We start from the raw sequence: 16078 nt of genomic DNA, 5'->3' as shown, positions 1-16078 counted from the left end.
TTTCTATGAATATAACAGTAACTAATTAGACAATTTTTCCATATAGTAGTCAACATGACAGGGAAATAATCAACTCATTAGACAATTTTTCTATATAGTAGTCAACATTACAGGGAAATAACTGATAAACTTATACATATCCTTCTTAAGAAAATAATTGCTTTTGCAAAGGATTCTATAACTTTTATATTATGTTCTGCCTTCAAATCAAGAACAGGGTAACTGTTTGATCAAACAACAATTGAATGATATAATTTGTCTTATATATATGTTGTAAAAAGATCGCCAGTATTGGACTTCTCTTAATATTTTGACTCTGTAAACAGCAGTTATTTTCAAAATTATTATATTCTAATTCACTGTATTTGCCAGGCAGAATTATGTGATCAAGTCAAGTCCATCATAACTGGGTTTGGCCAGTCATATATCTAAAAGCAACCTCCTTGGATCCGCAACCACGTCCTTGATACGTCTGAGGAAATATACAGCCTCCCTCCCATCAATCAGCCTATGATCATATGTCAGGGCTATGTACATCATAGGCCTCGCAATAATGTTACCTCCGACAACCATTGGACGGTTTACTATAGAGTGCATGCCGAGGATTGCGGACTGTCATTGTAAAAAATATACAATAGAGTAAGTAATAATATAACTGAAGGGTAAACTTGAATATATCACAGCCGTCAAAGAAAGTGGGGAGGGTGGGACTGGGGAAAAAGAAAGGAGTTAACCCGAGGGGGATTGATGATGGGTGTACTCAAAAGGCTTCCATAAACACCACCATTTGATATCGTAAATGAACCCCCAGCCATGTCGTCTATTGATATAGATCCAGCCGTCGACTTTTTGGCAAGATTATTTATCTCCTTCTCTATCTCAGCAAAGTTCATCTTATCAGCATTTCCAACAACTGGAACAACAAGACCCTGATAAAAATATACATATATTATATATTACTTAAAAATGATAAATAAATGTCAAAAATAGGTATTTCCGCATACATATAGATTAAAATATGTACGTCAGAAGACAGGAATACTGAATACATGTAGAGATTTACCCCAATCTGTCATACAAGTTGGAATAATTTTTGCTCAGTAAAGATTTTCGTTCTTCATATTTATATATATTTAAATTCTGCAAATTGTATGTTGAACAAAAGTAAGCTTGCCTTTGGAGTACCAACAGCTATACTGATATCAACATAGTCCCTGTATATGATATCATCTCCGTCAATAACTGCATTGATAACAGGCTGATTTTGGAGTCCGCTCCCAGCTGCCTAAAATCGAAAAGAGAAACTAGATAAGAGAGAATCACTTATTCTTGATCAAACTAGAATCTAATATCAACATACTTTGACAAATCCCGACATGAAACCAAGCTTCACTCCATGCTTCTTAAAAAATGCATCTTTGTAATCCGAACGGAGTTTCATCAAATTAGTCCTGCAATAAATAACACATTAAAAGCAAAAGTTCTCAGCAACAGCAGTGACCCACATAAATTAATAACCTGATTTCCATTAGCATTTGTTAGTTTAAGTAATTGGTGAAGCATAATTCTCCTTAAGAGGCGTTGTAATTGAAGCTCGCTACATTTAGTTGTTGCTTATGGGGTGAGAATGTGAGATTACCCACCTCTCCATTTCCAAGTTCAGCCATGTGCCATCAGGATGGTATGTTGACGAATCATTCACAAGATAATTCACATAATTCACTATATAAGAACAGTGATTCAAATTGAAAATTATTGTAATAAATTATAATACAAACCATTGAAACCATTAGCCCATTAAATATGTATAAACGTAAGGTAATATGTAAATATTCAAGATAGGTGATTACTTCTGATTTATGATTCATTTTTAGTAGCTTTAGATAATTTTGTATACGCAATTAATGCAAAGTAAACTTGTTAGAAATATACAATAGATAAGTAACTTCTGATTTCTCTGAACATTGTTACTGCTTGTGCGAACACACGTTCACATATGTAAATTACTATTTTACTGACGAGAAGCATTGGAAATATAAAGAGAGGATGTTTTGTAAGAGATGGTAAATATTTGAAAAAAAAGAATAACCTAATCAAGCTAAGAATAACCTTATGGAGTGACTAATGAACATTAAAAAAATTATACCTTATCCAAATTTATTTTATAATTGAATATAATTTCGAATAAAAACCCTGAATTCCTAATTAACTATTTAATAAATTGATAGTAACTCATCTTTTACTTATATGTGAACACCTTTAGTTAATATTAAGATCGAATTACCGATATATAAATTTAAAATTCTAAACTATTCTAAGATATAATATAAATAATTTCTTCTAATTTTTAATTAAACAGTGTTTACTTATAAATAAAAGCCTAAATTTACAAATATAATCCACAAAAATACGAAAATCATATATTATTAATTAAAAAAATAATATTAAAATCATTTAAAAAAATCTGGCGCCCGGCCCGATCCGTGGGTCTCAACGGGCCTAGTTATTTTGAATTAAATCCGGCCCAACCCGATTTAAAAAATCACAACCCGTCCCCGTGTCAAAAAAACAAGATTTTATAAAAGGCCGGACCGAATCCAACCCGATCCAATTTTTGTGCATCTCTAGTGTGGACTGTAGTAAATTTTTGAGGTAAATTTGACTGTGTTTCAGGAGTTCTATGTCTGTAGTCAACATATGTACTTGTTGTAGTCAACCAACATGATTAAAATTAGTCGAAGACAGTTTAACAGGTTCTCCAAGTGGATCTCGAAATGGGAAACCTAGGTCGCATAGATTTTTATCATCCAAAAACTACGTGATTTTGATTCTCGGTAAAGGAATACGCTGACGCATTATATAGGGAATGGAAGCGGGTGTCTTATGTGTCACCGCTAATAACCCCTACATTCTCAGTTCGGGATTCATCATAACCACCACGTTCAGGCGGCTTTTTCAACGAATAATCACCCTAGTAGACAGTTTGTTGTGTCTCAACTTCTTCCTTATAGATTTTAAATTTATCTATAGCTTCGTCTTTGCTTTTCAATAAATATACATAGCAGTATTGTGTACAATCATCAATGAATGTAATAAAATACTTGTTTCCTCCTCTTGTTGGAGCGAATTTTAAATCACATATGTCGCTATGTATTAGGTCTAGCACTTTGGTGTTCCTTTCCACACGTTTAAATGATGATCTCGTTAATTTTGCCTCAACACAAGTCTCACACTTATGTTTTGGATCGATAGTAAGTTTAGGTATGTATTCTTTTGCACTTAAACGTCGTAAAGTGTCATAATTTACATGTCCTAATCTAGCATGCCATAAATTAGGAGACTCAAGCAAGTAAGCAGAAGAATTCTTCATTTCATTATCGTCCTTAACGGACATTACATTGAGCTTAAAAAGCCCATCAGTTAAATAACCCTTGCCTACAAACATACCACTCTTAGACAAAATAACTTTATCTGACTCTATTACAATGCGAAAGCCATGCTTATTCAACAGAGAACCAGACACAAGGTTCTTGCGAATATCAGGCACATAAAGTACATTCTTCAAAGTCAGATTCTTCCCAGAGGTCATCTTCAGGATCACCATGCCTTCACCCTCAATGGTAGAAGTTGCTGAATTCCCCATGTAGAGTTTCTCACCAGCATCGGAAGCTTTGAGGCTAGAGAAAACCGCCTTGTCTGAGCAAACATGCCTAGTAGCACCAGTATCAATCCACCATTCACGTGGATTAGAACCGACCAGGTTCACTTCAGAGACCGTAGCACAGAGGTCTATGTCACCCATCTCCTTGGAGATATTCTCTACCATGTTTGCTTCTTTCTTCTTGTTGGGCTTCTTGGGCTTCTTGCAGTCAGAAGACCTATGACCAACTTTATCACAGTTGTAGCACTTCCCTTGAAATTTCGACTTCGAAATCCCTCCCTTGGGTGCCAGCTTTGCCCCTTTACCAGAATTAGCCTTCTTGGGCTTGGAGCTTTGAGCATGCTCCACCATGTTTGCCTTCTCAGTGGCAACGTTAACTTTCTTCTCGGACCCTCTGTTGTCTTCTTCAATACGAAGTCTAACAATAAGATCCTCCATAGACATCTCCTTTCGCTTGTGCTTAAGGTAGTTCTTGAAATCTTTTCATCCAGGTGGAAGCTTTTCAATAACAGCAGCAACTTGGAAAGACTCACTTATGACCATTCCCTCAGCATGAATGTCATGAATGATCACCTGCCTGACTGACCACAGTCTTAGAGTCTGCCATCTTATAATCAAGAAAGCGGCCAACAATCCACTTCTTTGCCCCAGCGTCCTCGGTTTTATACTTATGGTCAAGTGACTCCCATAAGACCTTAGCTGTTGGCTTTGCGCTGTATACGTTATACAACGAGTCAGACAAACAATTTAACACATAGTTCCGACAGATGTAGTCGGAGTGCTTCCAAGCATCAGCAGCATACATAGTCTGCATGTTACTCTCAGCAGTGAGCAACGGTGGTTCTTCCTTAAGGAAGCGATCCATATGCAACGTGGTCAGATAAAAGTGCATCTTTTGTTGCCAACGTTTGAAGTTCGTTCCGTTGAACTTCTCAGGTTTTTCAGCATGTGCAGCAGGCACAGTTGGCATAACAGGTGCAGCAGGCACCACGGGTGGAACAGATGGTACGTGCGTCTGTACTACAGGTGTATGCACACCAGTAGGCACCGCAGGTATGATCGGAGGAGTGAATCCTGCCGATATCTGTCCAAGAGGAACACTAAACTGTCCAATGACAGTGTGTCCCACAGGCACATGTCCCGAAGGCATATGTCCCGAAGGCACATGTCCAACAGGCGTTTGACCCCCATCAGATCGTACGATCCGTGCGTTAGGGTTAATCGGCTGCTGGTGAACCCCATCAGATCCAGTGATCTGTGCGTTGGGATCAGCCGTCATGTTCATCGAATCGTTCACAGTTTGGTTCTCCATCGATCTGTTACTCAACAAAACAAGCAGATACAGATGTATCAGTCACAGATGTATATAAAATAAATTAGCTTTAAGATTGTGAAAACAATCTGCGATTAATACAAATAATCAAACAAGTGTGTGCGTGAGTAAACGAAATCAAACGGAGGAAGAAAAGATATAAACAGAAGAGAGATCCTCGAGTCCAGTTGAAACTGTCTCCTTAAAACTATTTCGCCTCTCACCGTATGTGCGAGTCGATAGCCTCCCAGGATAAAACGAGGTAGCGGCGGCGTTACGGATAACGAGCACCTTCAGCGAGCTTGAACGGGCACGAAACTATCACCGAGAGAGAGAGATTTGTGTTTAGAGACGAATATGTTTTTGGTGTGTCTAACCCTAACGCCTTAGAGGTGTTTATATAGGTGTAGATAGACTTGTGCGCTACTCTTTTCCATAATTAAATATCATTAATTATGGAATCGGTGTAATACTTGCAAGCTACTCTATTCCATAAATAATCTGAAACAGAATCAGATTGAATATATCAAGACATACACCATATCAATTAATCTGAAACAAAATCAAATTAATTTATGCCATAATATTTGAGCCAAATTCTAATGGAAAATAATAATTTCCATTATTAAGAGAATATCATCATATCTCACATATCTTTTAGTCATAATGCTCAAAAATATGACTTACCAATATGAGACTTATACCCATATTTTCCAACAGTAGTCAACCAACATGATTAAAATTAGTCGAAGACAGTTTAACAGGTTCTCCAAGTGGATCTCGAAATGGGAAACCTAGGTCGCACAGATTTTTATCATCCAAAAACTACGTGATTTTGATTCTCGGTAAAGGAATACGCTGACGCATTATATAGGGAATGGAAGCGGGTGTCTTATGTGTCACCGCTAATAACCCCTACATTCTCAGTTCGGGATTCATCATAACCACCACGTTCAGGCGGCTTTTTCAACGAATAATCACCCTAGTAGACTTTGGTTTAAACGAAGAATCTCAAAATTTGTTTTTGTGAGATTTCTCCGTCTAAGTGTACAAGTACAGATACCAATTTGACATTGATTTCAATATGAATTTGATTAACTCATAAGATTTGACTTTTGATCATGTCTGTGTTCGCCATGTATTAAATTATGAGAGTAATGATTTATAAAAATGAAAAAATAAGAAATATTTATATATTAGTGTGTGTAGCCATGTTAGGTGCATGTGCAGTACCAGTACCTACCTAACCACACAGGTCATCACCGTAACCCAAACTTGAAGCTAATTTATGTACTAGAATATAATATTATTTTTATTTTTGATTAACGAATAAAAAATCGTAATTGAAGTGATGAACGAAAAAAGGTTAAAATCTGATAATTCAAAAGACCCTACATTAATTCAAGAAAAGGCAGTGGTGGTGGAAATCAAGACATTGCTGTTGCCAACTCTCCTCAGTTTCTACACCCATCAGCCTCATCCGCAAAGATATTTTATATAGAATATATACATACAAACAGATAGAAAGTGAGTTGTAGTTTTTATATTACTCCTCCTAGTTGCTGAGTAAAAAGAGCAAACTTTAAGATTTTGATCTCGGGTTCAAACTTGAAGATTCATTACTTTTTGATGCAGTAACTTGAGCTGAGATATTTGATGGGTCATCTGAGAAATTGATTGGTGTTTTTAAAGTAGGGTGAGCAAGACAATGTCTTGGAAAAACAAAGCAGTGGAGTCTAATTCAAGAAATGCTGTTATGTCCCGGAAATTGAGTTTCATTCTATGTATTGCTTGTTTTTGTGTTGGAATGCTCTTCACCGACAGGTATTTTCTTTCTTTTCTACCTCCTCATCAACGTTTTTTATCTGATTTCTGATATGTCCATTTGTCTATTTTTATCAATCTTGCTACTTGTCACTTAAATCTTATCCTTCTCCTGGAAACTTGATTCTAAGATGTTTGTATTTCTGGTAAAGAAAAACCAAATTTCTGTACACTTAAAAGTTGTATTAATTTTGTTGAATTGAATTGTAAGGTTTGGTATTGTGCATTTGTTGTATTGTAAGATCGATTGAGATTTAGTAAGGATTTTAGATGGCCTAGTGGTAAATGCAAGGCCTCCCTCCGTGGTCCATGAAAAGGTCATGGATTTGAACACAAGTTTTGGTTTTCGTAATAGGGTTGGATGATGATTGTTGAATCTTTTTATTATTTGATTGTGAAAGAAGTAGTTGTTATGGCTTCCATTTTGGGATAGAAAGATGGTTGTGGCATCTATTCACTATTTCAGTGTTAAAAAGGGGAAAAGTTCTAGCTTCTGCTTTGGGACCGAGATTGAGCAAAATTCAATAATTATGTTCCTATGATCATTATGATATCACTCAGGATAAGCTGTAGAGTTATATATTGTTTTTTTCTTTAACTTTCTAGCACAATTGTTATTTGGAAAAAATATGACATTTTCTCTCCATCTATATTGCTTTATACATTAACAGTAGTAGGAGTACTCCCTGGCGAGTAAACACATTAGTTCCCATGAAATAGCTTAAACATGACATAATAACTTTACTCCTTAAACTAAAAAATAATATGCATAACATTGTGCTCCTGTTCGGTTGGTGGAAAATATTTGTCAGCTTTTATTTTTTTATTAAAATATCTTGTAGAATCAATGCATGCAGGAAAATCTGAAATTTTGGTAATATCTTCCCGCTTTTGTTTGATATCTGGAAAATAAAATATTTTCTAATGGAGAAATTTCTTCTGAAAAATGTTATGAATATCTGGAAAATGATTCTCTTTTCAAAAGAGGAAAACATTTTCCAAATAAATTATTTTTCACAAATTTTCATAATTTTTTATGACAGTCAAATGACTGTTAAAAATTTCCTGGAAATCATTTTCTGGACAGACACTTTTCCTGAATTCAATTCGGGCTGAGGTTTTCTCAAAGAATACATTTTTAGGGAATTTTTTCGATCAGAGTTATGTTTTGGTAAACAACGGTGCTTTAGCTAAACTTAAACTGCTGCACAAAAAGAGGGTGCACTCATTTTATGATATTTGGGCTGCATTTATAAATTTTATGCCCTTTTGCTCAAGTACCAAAATTCTTTGTCATGATATAGTTGTAGATGCTTAGATGAGATACAGTCAGGCAACAAGAATCTAAACTTTGAAATATATACCATATTTCCATTGAAAGAAGGGATCTGGGATAAATAATGGCTAAATGCCATAACAATTTCTGTTGAAGTAGTTGCAGATTGTCCATATCAAAGAGAAGGTGTGAGTTTGGAGCTACCGAGAGTTAAAAAACTGGAAGATGGATATGACATAATTGCACATATTGAACTGGGTGTGGTAGATGTGTTAGTTGTGTTACAGAGGAAGTCCCATGGCCTAGGTAGTTACCTTAATTGCACTTTGGATGGAAGCTCACCTAGAGTCCCCGATATGGTAATATACGTACACAGGGCACCGGGCGGAGTGAGAACTCTAGACCTTATCTAGCACTAGGGGAAGCTTTGTTACTGCTGGACCACTCTTGATTTTCAATTCATACACCAATGCCTCCATTGAGGTTGAATCCACCAGCCTCTTGTTCCCAAGAGAAGAGGGGGATCCACAAGACGACAATGCTAGGGATGTAGCACTAATTAGATATGACATGTAAAATTGGACGTAACTGATAAAAAGTTTATACTCCCTAGAGAAAGGCCAAGTAGCAGGTAAGTATTCAACAGATTACTGAGGAGACCATAGGGAAAATATGTCAACGTATTAGTTTGATTTAAATTAAGGATTGAAATGACTGTTTCTATGAAGAAGAGGTATGTCTCTACCAGGTTTGCAAGATGTATTTTCTGTTTTTTGCATATCACTAGGAAACACAGTCAAAATCTAGGGTGGGTTGCACACAAATTTTCAAGTTAGGGAAAACTGAGTCAGATGGTGACAGTACAAGTTGTTAGCGACGTAAACACTGAGCTTGTTTCCTTTCAATTTATATGAATGGAAACACAAGCCTCTCTCAAACCGCGTCTTAGAGGATTCTGATATATATTGCTTACACAATTTATTGCAATTAAATTATAAATAAAGAATTTCAACTTACATATCGACTTCATTGAATGTAGTCAACAATGCAAATGTGTTCTGAGAATCTTTCAAACGTGAAGCAACTCGTTTTCTCAGCCTCGTCATAGGAACCTGTTATCATAGCACATAATATGCTAAGGGTACCTAGAAAAATATGCACGCGTGTCTTATAGCAACCTAATAGACCCCCCTCCTTTTTGCAATAACTCTTCCAATCACTTGCGCAGAGCATAGAGTATAACAACAAAAAAAGAAATGACTCACTCGTCTCTCTCTTTCTTTTGGAGGAAGCTGGGGATCTGAAGGGGAGGTATTAGGAGGAGGCAGTGGAGTTGTTGCCTTGGGCTTCTCCGGTGGAGGAGGGGGTGAAGTTGCTGCCTCGAGTTTCTTCGCTTTTGTAGCAGCTCCCGCATTAGGACCCTCCTCTATTTTATGTTCAGTGAAAGAAGGCTGAGAAGAAGCTCCATCAGATGTTTTCTTAGATGAAGCAACACGTTCACCTGATTTCGATATAACAGCAATCTTGGTACCTGGTTCTACAGTATCCCCTTCCTTGGCGACAAACTGTAGGTATGGGTATGGGTTCAGATCCACAAATTCGAGTGGTGCAAGAAAAAAACGGATAATCAATTATTCCAGCCCCAGCCTGGTTAGGGTTTACCTTTTGGATAACACCAGCTTCAGGACTAGCAACATCAATAGTCACCTGATGGAAAGTAAAAAATCGAAGTGGTAATACTCTTAAAAGAAACTTCAGTTTTACAGGATTCCCACCTCTGAATGATACCTTATCTGTCTCAACTTGCGCAATCGGCTCATCAACATCTACTTTATCACCAGGCTCTGCTCCAAATAGAATAGGGGCAAAACCATAGACTGAAACATCATTTGACAATTAGACTTTATTAGAACTTTACTAGTTGAAGAAGAAGACTTACGTTTCAGAAATGTTGCCAGTGTGCCATCACTTATTGATTCACCCATGAATGGAACAACAGCATCAACCAGATCACCTTCATCACGAAAATATATGTTTACAAGATGACAAAGTTGACAGCCACATAAAGTTTTACAGAAATGAAGTTACAGTAACAGAACAATCAGAGAGATACCAAGTGAAATAGCATATTGGAACCTATACCACATGCATGTTGTAAATGTCTCAAGGTACAGAACAATGAATGAGATACCATGTGAATTAGCATACTGGAAAAGCTATACCACAAGCATGTTTAATATCTTTATCAATTTTAAACACCATCAAACTTACAAGAATATCAGCCGATCAATGTAAAGTTGTAAACTATATACTAGTAGTACATTTGGCACTCGCTCACAATTGTATTTACCACTATAACAGGTGCCTTAGTCTGGTCAACAGACAGACAGAATAACCACAAACTAACCCAAGCTGAGGAAGGCTGTAAAAAAGGTATGTAAACTAGCAGAATGTATTTATTACAATTTATAGGAGAAGAGGACATTCAAGTTTCCTGTAATATCTAGTATTAACATAATAGGCACAGCAAGTAGATCAGTACAAATTTAGATTGGCACCGTGAAAATATTTACGTGCACGAGAAAATTGTGACAAGGTACCAAAAATATAGAAAGAATTAGATATAGTATCAGATATATCACACCGGTGTCAGAAGAAAATCTCATCCTTGATGTTTGTATATTGAATGGCTGAAGACTTCCCACCACTTCCCTGCACAATAAAATACGAGGAATTTTAAAATGGCCTCTTTCACTTTGTCCTTCTCAAATGATAAAGACATGGATTTATATTACATTAATTTGTGAAGATTTGTTGAACCAAGGATATACATATAGGAACATGTCCTCATAGATATCTGTTGTCCATTTTCTAATTATCTGTCCTACACTTTGGTATCGGTCAACACATTGCAGGTATATTTTTTACTCTATCTCATCATAGGCATTCATGATTCAAGCTTTTTCTTCTAAATATAAAATCTTATTATAGACTCCATTCCTTGACTGTTTAACTACCTTTGGAAATGGTCAAGTGCTTCAATAGCACAAATCATCACGAGATAATTATAATTGAACTGTAGATGTGGTATAGCTCATATTCCACTAATTTGATTCAGGAGATCTAAGAGTGCAAGTTACCAACTCCATTGTCAGCTTAGAGATTGCTCTAGTGTTTATATACAACAGGCCAATACTTCATTCTCACTTCTATTTCACATTGTACGTACTTTTTTCTTTAAAGCTAATAATAATGCCAGCATTACAAGTTTAAAATCTTTCCAAATGCTAAATTATAGAGATATAACTAAGGCAACGTAGTTATCTTAGTTGAGATATATCATTCTCTACATGTTTAAGTTCCACGGAGTCGTACTAGATAGCTCTCTCCAAGTTCCAAGTAGATTACATTGGCAAGTAAATTCCAATGTATATTGCAACATAGATTACAAACAAAAGCCAATATAGATAACCGCGGATATGTATTATTAATGTTCAATTTTCTTGATAAATATACCACAATGACTATAGGCACTCTCATACTAACCTTGTTGGCCTCAAAATAAATGTGCTGTGGCCTATGTCAATGAGAAACATTTAAAACGATTATGAAGATAATCTAGGCAAAGCTACATATCTTTGTAGCGGCATTAAGCATTCTCCCATCAAAGAACAAATCAGGCCAAAAGATACCGCTCTTTCTGAGGTGACAGATATAGCGAGCGTTGCTAAGCCTTCTGGGCAGAGATAATGCCTGAACATATGAGTAACTACTAACTCATTAGAAACTTTATAAGTAAATTTTTAACCAATATCTCGAATGTGTATACTGGCGTCTTTGTATAGACTAAACTACAAAAAAATAATGTACATGTAGGGCCAACATATGATATCTGATTTGTGCCGTGACATGGGCAATTCCTGGGGATTACAATTGTTTCACAATGAATACAAGGATTCAAACAACTCGCAAATAAATCTAACATACAGAAAGTAAGTCACTACAGTTTACAACTACTGCAGCTGTGACACTAATGAATCATAATTCAGTTGATGAACCTAAAACTAATTCCGGCTAGCTCAACTCGGGACACACATATTGGACAAAATAAGAAAGTAATCTACAAATATAGATACGTAAAAACTAAGCAAATGAAAACTGAAAATGAATATGTACCAACCTCTTCTCCTAAAGCATTGTTACACACTCTAGTAGTGGACAGTGCAGGACGATCTGAATTTCGAAAAACCTACACCAATTCACCAAACAGCAGCAAGGATATGAATATGAGGACTTCAAAACCGACATACATCACACAGAGATTTATATAGGATTTTGAGTCAGTCGGATGAAAACATTAATTTCTAATTTTTAGGGTCCAGGGCACAATAAATGGAGGCTTTCTTAGAGGCAGTTTAACCCAAGTGGCCAGCTCTACGAGACTAGAGCCTAAGTTAGGTTACTCCCTTGGTTTATCCGTCCAAAATGTAAACAAATGCCAATTTATATAGGTGGATTAAATAATAAAAAAATTCGAATCGAATGAATGTGTAATATAATGGGAATGTACCAATAATAATGCAGAGGGGGAGCTACCGGAAGCGAGTTTTCGCCTAATAACAGCAAACATGGTTGGCTTGATCTAAACGTACAACAAAATCACAAGGTTATATTGTAGATAACACATAATGAAAGTATAAACAATTTAAGATGGTGGAGAAATGGAGATAGAAAATAAATGCATCGCTCAGACCCGACTGACTCGTTTATAAAATTAGGGCTCTTAATTTAACACAAGATCTCCGGATCTCTTTTTATTTATTTTATTTATTCCCAGTTTCGTGTATTATGATGTAAGGACTTTTTATAAATTTACATCTTTTTGTTAAAATTTTAATATGAATTTAATTTCTAAATTTGTTTATTTAATTTTTTTTAAATGACATAATTTAATGATAAATATATTAATCAATGTTAATGACATTTTTACGAAGAGGTAGCTGAAAAAATATTGTTACGCATTCAGTCATATATTTTTATCGATATTTCTACGTGTGATCATGATTTTTTTTAATTAGAAGTTAAGTTAGTTTAGATGAATAGTGTACAAACTATGTTTATTCTGATATTAACTTCTTTGTTGTGCAAGACATGCCAGTACAATCATAAGACTAAGTCAAATTGACAATCCTAAGTAAGTTGTATTGTAATCTAAGTTTGCATTGTGTATTTTAATACTTAGGTCTGTAAAAATGTTCAAGGGCGGACTGAAGTCTTTTTCAGTAGACAGTATCAAGCCTAAGGATTCTATCCGGAAAAATATCAAGAAGATCATGCCTCAGAAGAACTTTAAAGAAATTTGGAGTTAAATAAATCTGTTTTGAAAAAAATATTCTAAGTCAAGAACTCTACAAGTCACATATTAAGTGTTATTGAAGAGTCATTCGAGAACTCTAGAATGACTTATCGAGAAGTCAGAAAAAGGCTACTAGAGAACTCACAGATATCGACAAGCCAAATTGCAGACATGAAGATTGGAGATATCGACAAGTCATTTCTTCAACAAAGAACTCTGAGATATCGACAATAATGTCACTAGAGAACTCTGAGATATCGACAATAATGTCACTAGAGAACTCTGAGATATCGACAAATCAAAATATCACTAGAGAACTCTGAGATATCGACAAGTAAAAAATATCAATAGAGAATTCAGAGTTATCGATAAGTCAAAGTGAAGACATGAAGATGAGAGATCTCGACAAGCCAAATTCTCTTATAGAGAACTCAGAGACTTCGATAAGTCAAAACAACTGTAGAGTGATTAGAGATCTCGATAAGCCAATATACTTATCGAGATGTCAAGTTCTCTATATATCAAACTGGAGATCTCGAGATAAAACTCAAAGTACAAAATGCAGACTAGTTCAATATCCAAGATTATCAATCAACAAACAATCTAATCAGTTGGATTGACAAGTCTACAAAAGCAGCTTGAAGAGTGCAAGATCAAAGGCCAAGATTAACTGGAAAAGTAAAGTCACAGGCGTGCAAGATTAACAAAGATACACTAAGCCAGAAATAGAAAGATATGATTATCTAAAATAGGGTTTAGTACATGTTATTGCATGCTGTGTAATAACCAATGTTTACTGTTCTATAAAGTAAACACTGGATGCTTTGTTAGCCGTAACAATTTAGATCAGAAAAATCTTGTATTCTCTCAAGGAAGAAGCTAAGCTCTTTATCAACAAAGAGCCTAGAATTTTTTTAGCAAAATATTCTTAATTTTAATATAAAATTAAGTGAGTTTTGAAAGATTTGTGTTTACTATTTTATCTGTCTAAATTCAGTACTAACACAATTAACTACAAGATTTTAATTTACTTTGTTCATTACCATAAACACTTCAAGAAAAGCAGAAAAATATAAAAAACACATTCACCCCCCCTCTCTGTGTGTGATTCATTATCTAACAAGTGGTATTAGAGCCAAATCTGAAAGTAAACAGATTCAAGATCTTGGAAGAATGAATACACAGAAAATCAGTAGCATCAAAATCCCTACTTTTGATAAGACTAACTACACTCTATGGAAGAAGAAAATGTTGCTGTTTATCAGGATGGCCAATCCACCATATATTCAGATTCTCAAGAATGGGCCCTTCACTCCTATGGTAAGAGTTGAGGAATCTACAGATGGAGATATGGTCATTTCAACTTATTATGCTCCTAAAGATCCTTCAGAATACACTGAGCCTGAGAAAGAAAAAGTTTCCCTAGATAGTGGCTTGCAGTTAATCTTGATTGAGTCATTTGACAATGTAATGTACAATAACATTGTCAACTGTGACACTGCTAAGCAAATCTGGGAGAAGATTAAAATACTCTGTGAAGGAACAGAGGAAGTTAGGTCAAATCAAAGAAGGATACTGATTTCACAATATGAGGATTTCATGGCTAAGACAAAGGAAAGTATTACTGATGTATTTGAAAGGTTTAACAAGCTGATTAATGACTTATAGCTGCATGATAAATATTATGAAGCTGAAGAAGTGAACCTGAAGTTTTTACTCACACTCCCTGACCATTTGGAATAGAAAATTTCAGCAATCAGAGAAGGGAGAAACTTGAGCAGAATAACTCTGGAAGTTCTATATGGAATCTTAAAAACATATGAATTAGAAATGAGTCAAAGGAAATCATTAATATAACGACCCGTGTATTTTTGAATTATTTAAATATGTGATTATTATGGAAATTATTAAATAAAATATGTGTATTGGTTTTGACCGCTATGTGTTGTTTGATTATTATCTAGGTGTGATTTATGATGTACCGGGTTGTCCGCTTGATTAATTAAGGAATCGTATTGAATTGTCTCACTTTTAAAGTGGATTTAATACAAATTTATTTGTATAAATATTTGAAGTGTCTCTAAAATTGTTTTTATGATTTTATAATTACAATAATAATTTTTAGGATTTTATAAAATTGAGAAATCAATATTTTATTGATTATTTATCTTTAAAGGATTTTCTGATTTCTTTTACTCGTAAAATCCGTATTTAATTCCAGAGTTTCTCAAAAATCACAAAATTCATATTTTTCTAAGTTTATAATATTCTGAGAATTTTAAAATTATTTTGGAAATTTTCGGGATTAATTTCACCCGCGCGTTATTTCGTTTAATTGTTAAAAAGCGGGTATAAAGTGCACTTCGAAAATTGTTCTAAAATTTTGAAAATTATGTTTTTATAAACTTTGAGATATTTGTAATATTTTAAAATTATTTTCGTAATTTTCTGAATTTGTTTTAAGAGCAGCTCGGTTCGTTAATTGTGAAATGCGGGTACGAGTTGCGTTTCAAAAATACTTTTAAAATTATGAAAAATTTATTTTTAATAACTTTGAATTATTTGTGATATTTTAGAATTAATTGGAATTTTTTCGGGATTATTTTATTCATGCATTAGTTCGTTAAATTGCCAAACGTGATCAGTTAA

General features: G+C 34.9%; 1 protein-coding gene across 2 annotated transcripts; it reads right to left on the bottom strand.

Annotated features, from left to right (window-relative positions):
- Window positions 1-246: 246 nt before the first annotated feature.
- On the bottom strand, window positions 247-12537 carry LOC141684199 (dihydrolipoyllysine-residue succinyltransferase component of 2-oxoglutarate dehydrogenase complex 2, mitochondrial-like). Of its 2 annotated transcripts, XM_074489045.1 has the most exons (12): window positions 12254-12537; window positions 11620-11826; window positions 10718-10785; window positions 10013-10087; window positions 9862-9917; window positions 9736-9780; window positions 9339-9638; window positions 9091-9185; window positions 1361-1451; window positions 1175-1285; window positions 735-929; window positions 247-612 (listed from the first exon to the last, which is right to left on the bottom strand). In XM_074489045.1, the coding sequence occupies exons 2-12, from the start codon at window positions 11667-11669 to the stop codon at window positions 421-423; spliced, it is 1278 nt and encodes a 425-aa protein (XP_074345146.1). In that variant the 5' UTR covers window positions 11670-11826; window positions 12254-12537; the 3' UTR covers window positions 247-420. The 2 variants fall into 2 exon arrangements, 1 of the variants encoding a protein (XP_074345146.1); XR_012560578.1 differs by lacking the exons at window positions 247-612; window positions 735-929; window positions 1175-1285; ... (1 more) ...; window positions 9091-9185; window positions 11620-11826 and having other exon boundaries at window positions 9502-10087.
- Window positions 12538-16078: the final 3541 nt, after the last annotated feature.

The sequence above is a fragment of the Apium graveolens genome, chromosome 9, assembly GCF_009905375.1.
Source record: "Apium graveolens cultivar Ventura chromosome 9, ASM990537v1, whole genome shotgun sequence".
Classification (NCBI taxonomy): domain Eukaryota; kingdom Viridiplantae; phylum Streptophyta; class Magnoliopsida; order Apiales; family Apiaceae; genus Apium; species Apium graveolens.
The sequence above is the reverse complement of the archived record's forward strand: the minus strand, read 5'-3'. Positions and strand labels throughout refer to the sequence as shown.

What these genes read in the sequence shown, in the direction of transcription:
- LOC141684199 (XM_074489045.1), bottom strand. Translation starts at nt 11,669, where the DNA reads ATGTTTCTCATTGACATAGGCCACAGCACATTTATTTTGAGGCCAACA. An exon ending in GAGATTTTCTTCTGACACCG is followed by an intron (nt 10,088 to 10,717) that starts GTGTGATATATC and finishes TTCGTGATGAAG; the next exon opens with GTGATCTGGTTGATGCTGTT. An exon ending in CAAAAGAAAGAGAGAGACGA is followed by an intron (nt 9,186 to 9,338) that starts GTGAGTCATTTC and finishes CTATGATAACAG; the next exon opens with GTTCCTATGACGAGGCTGAG.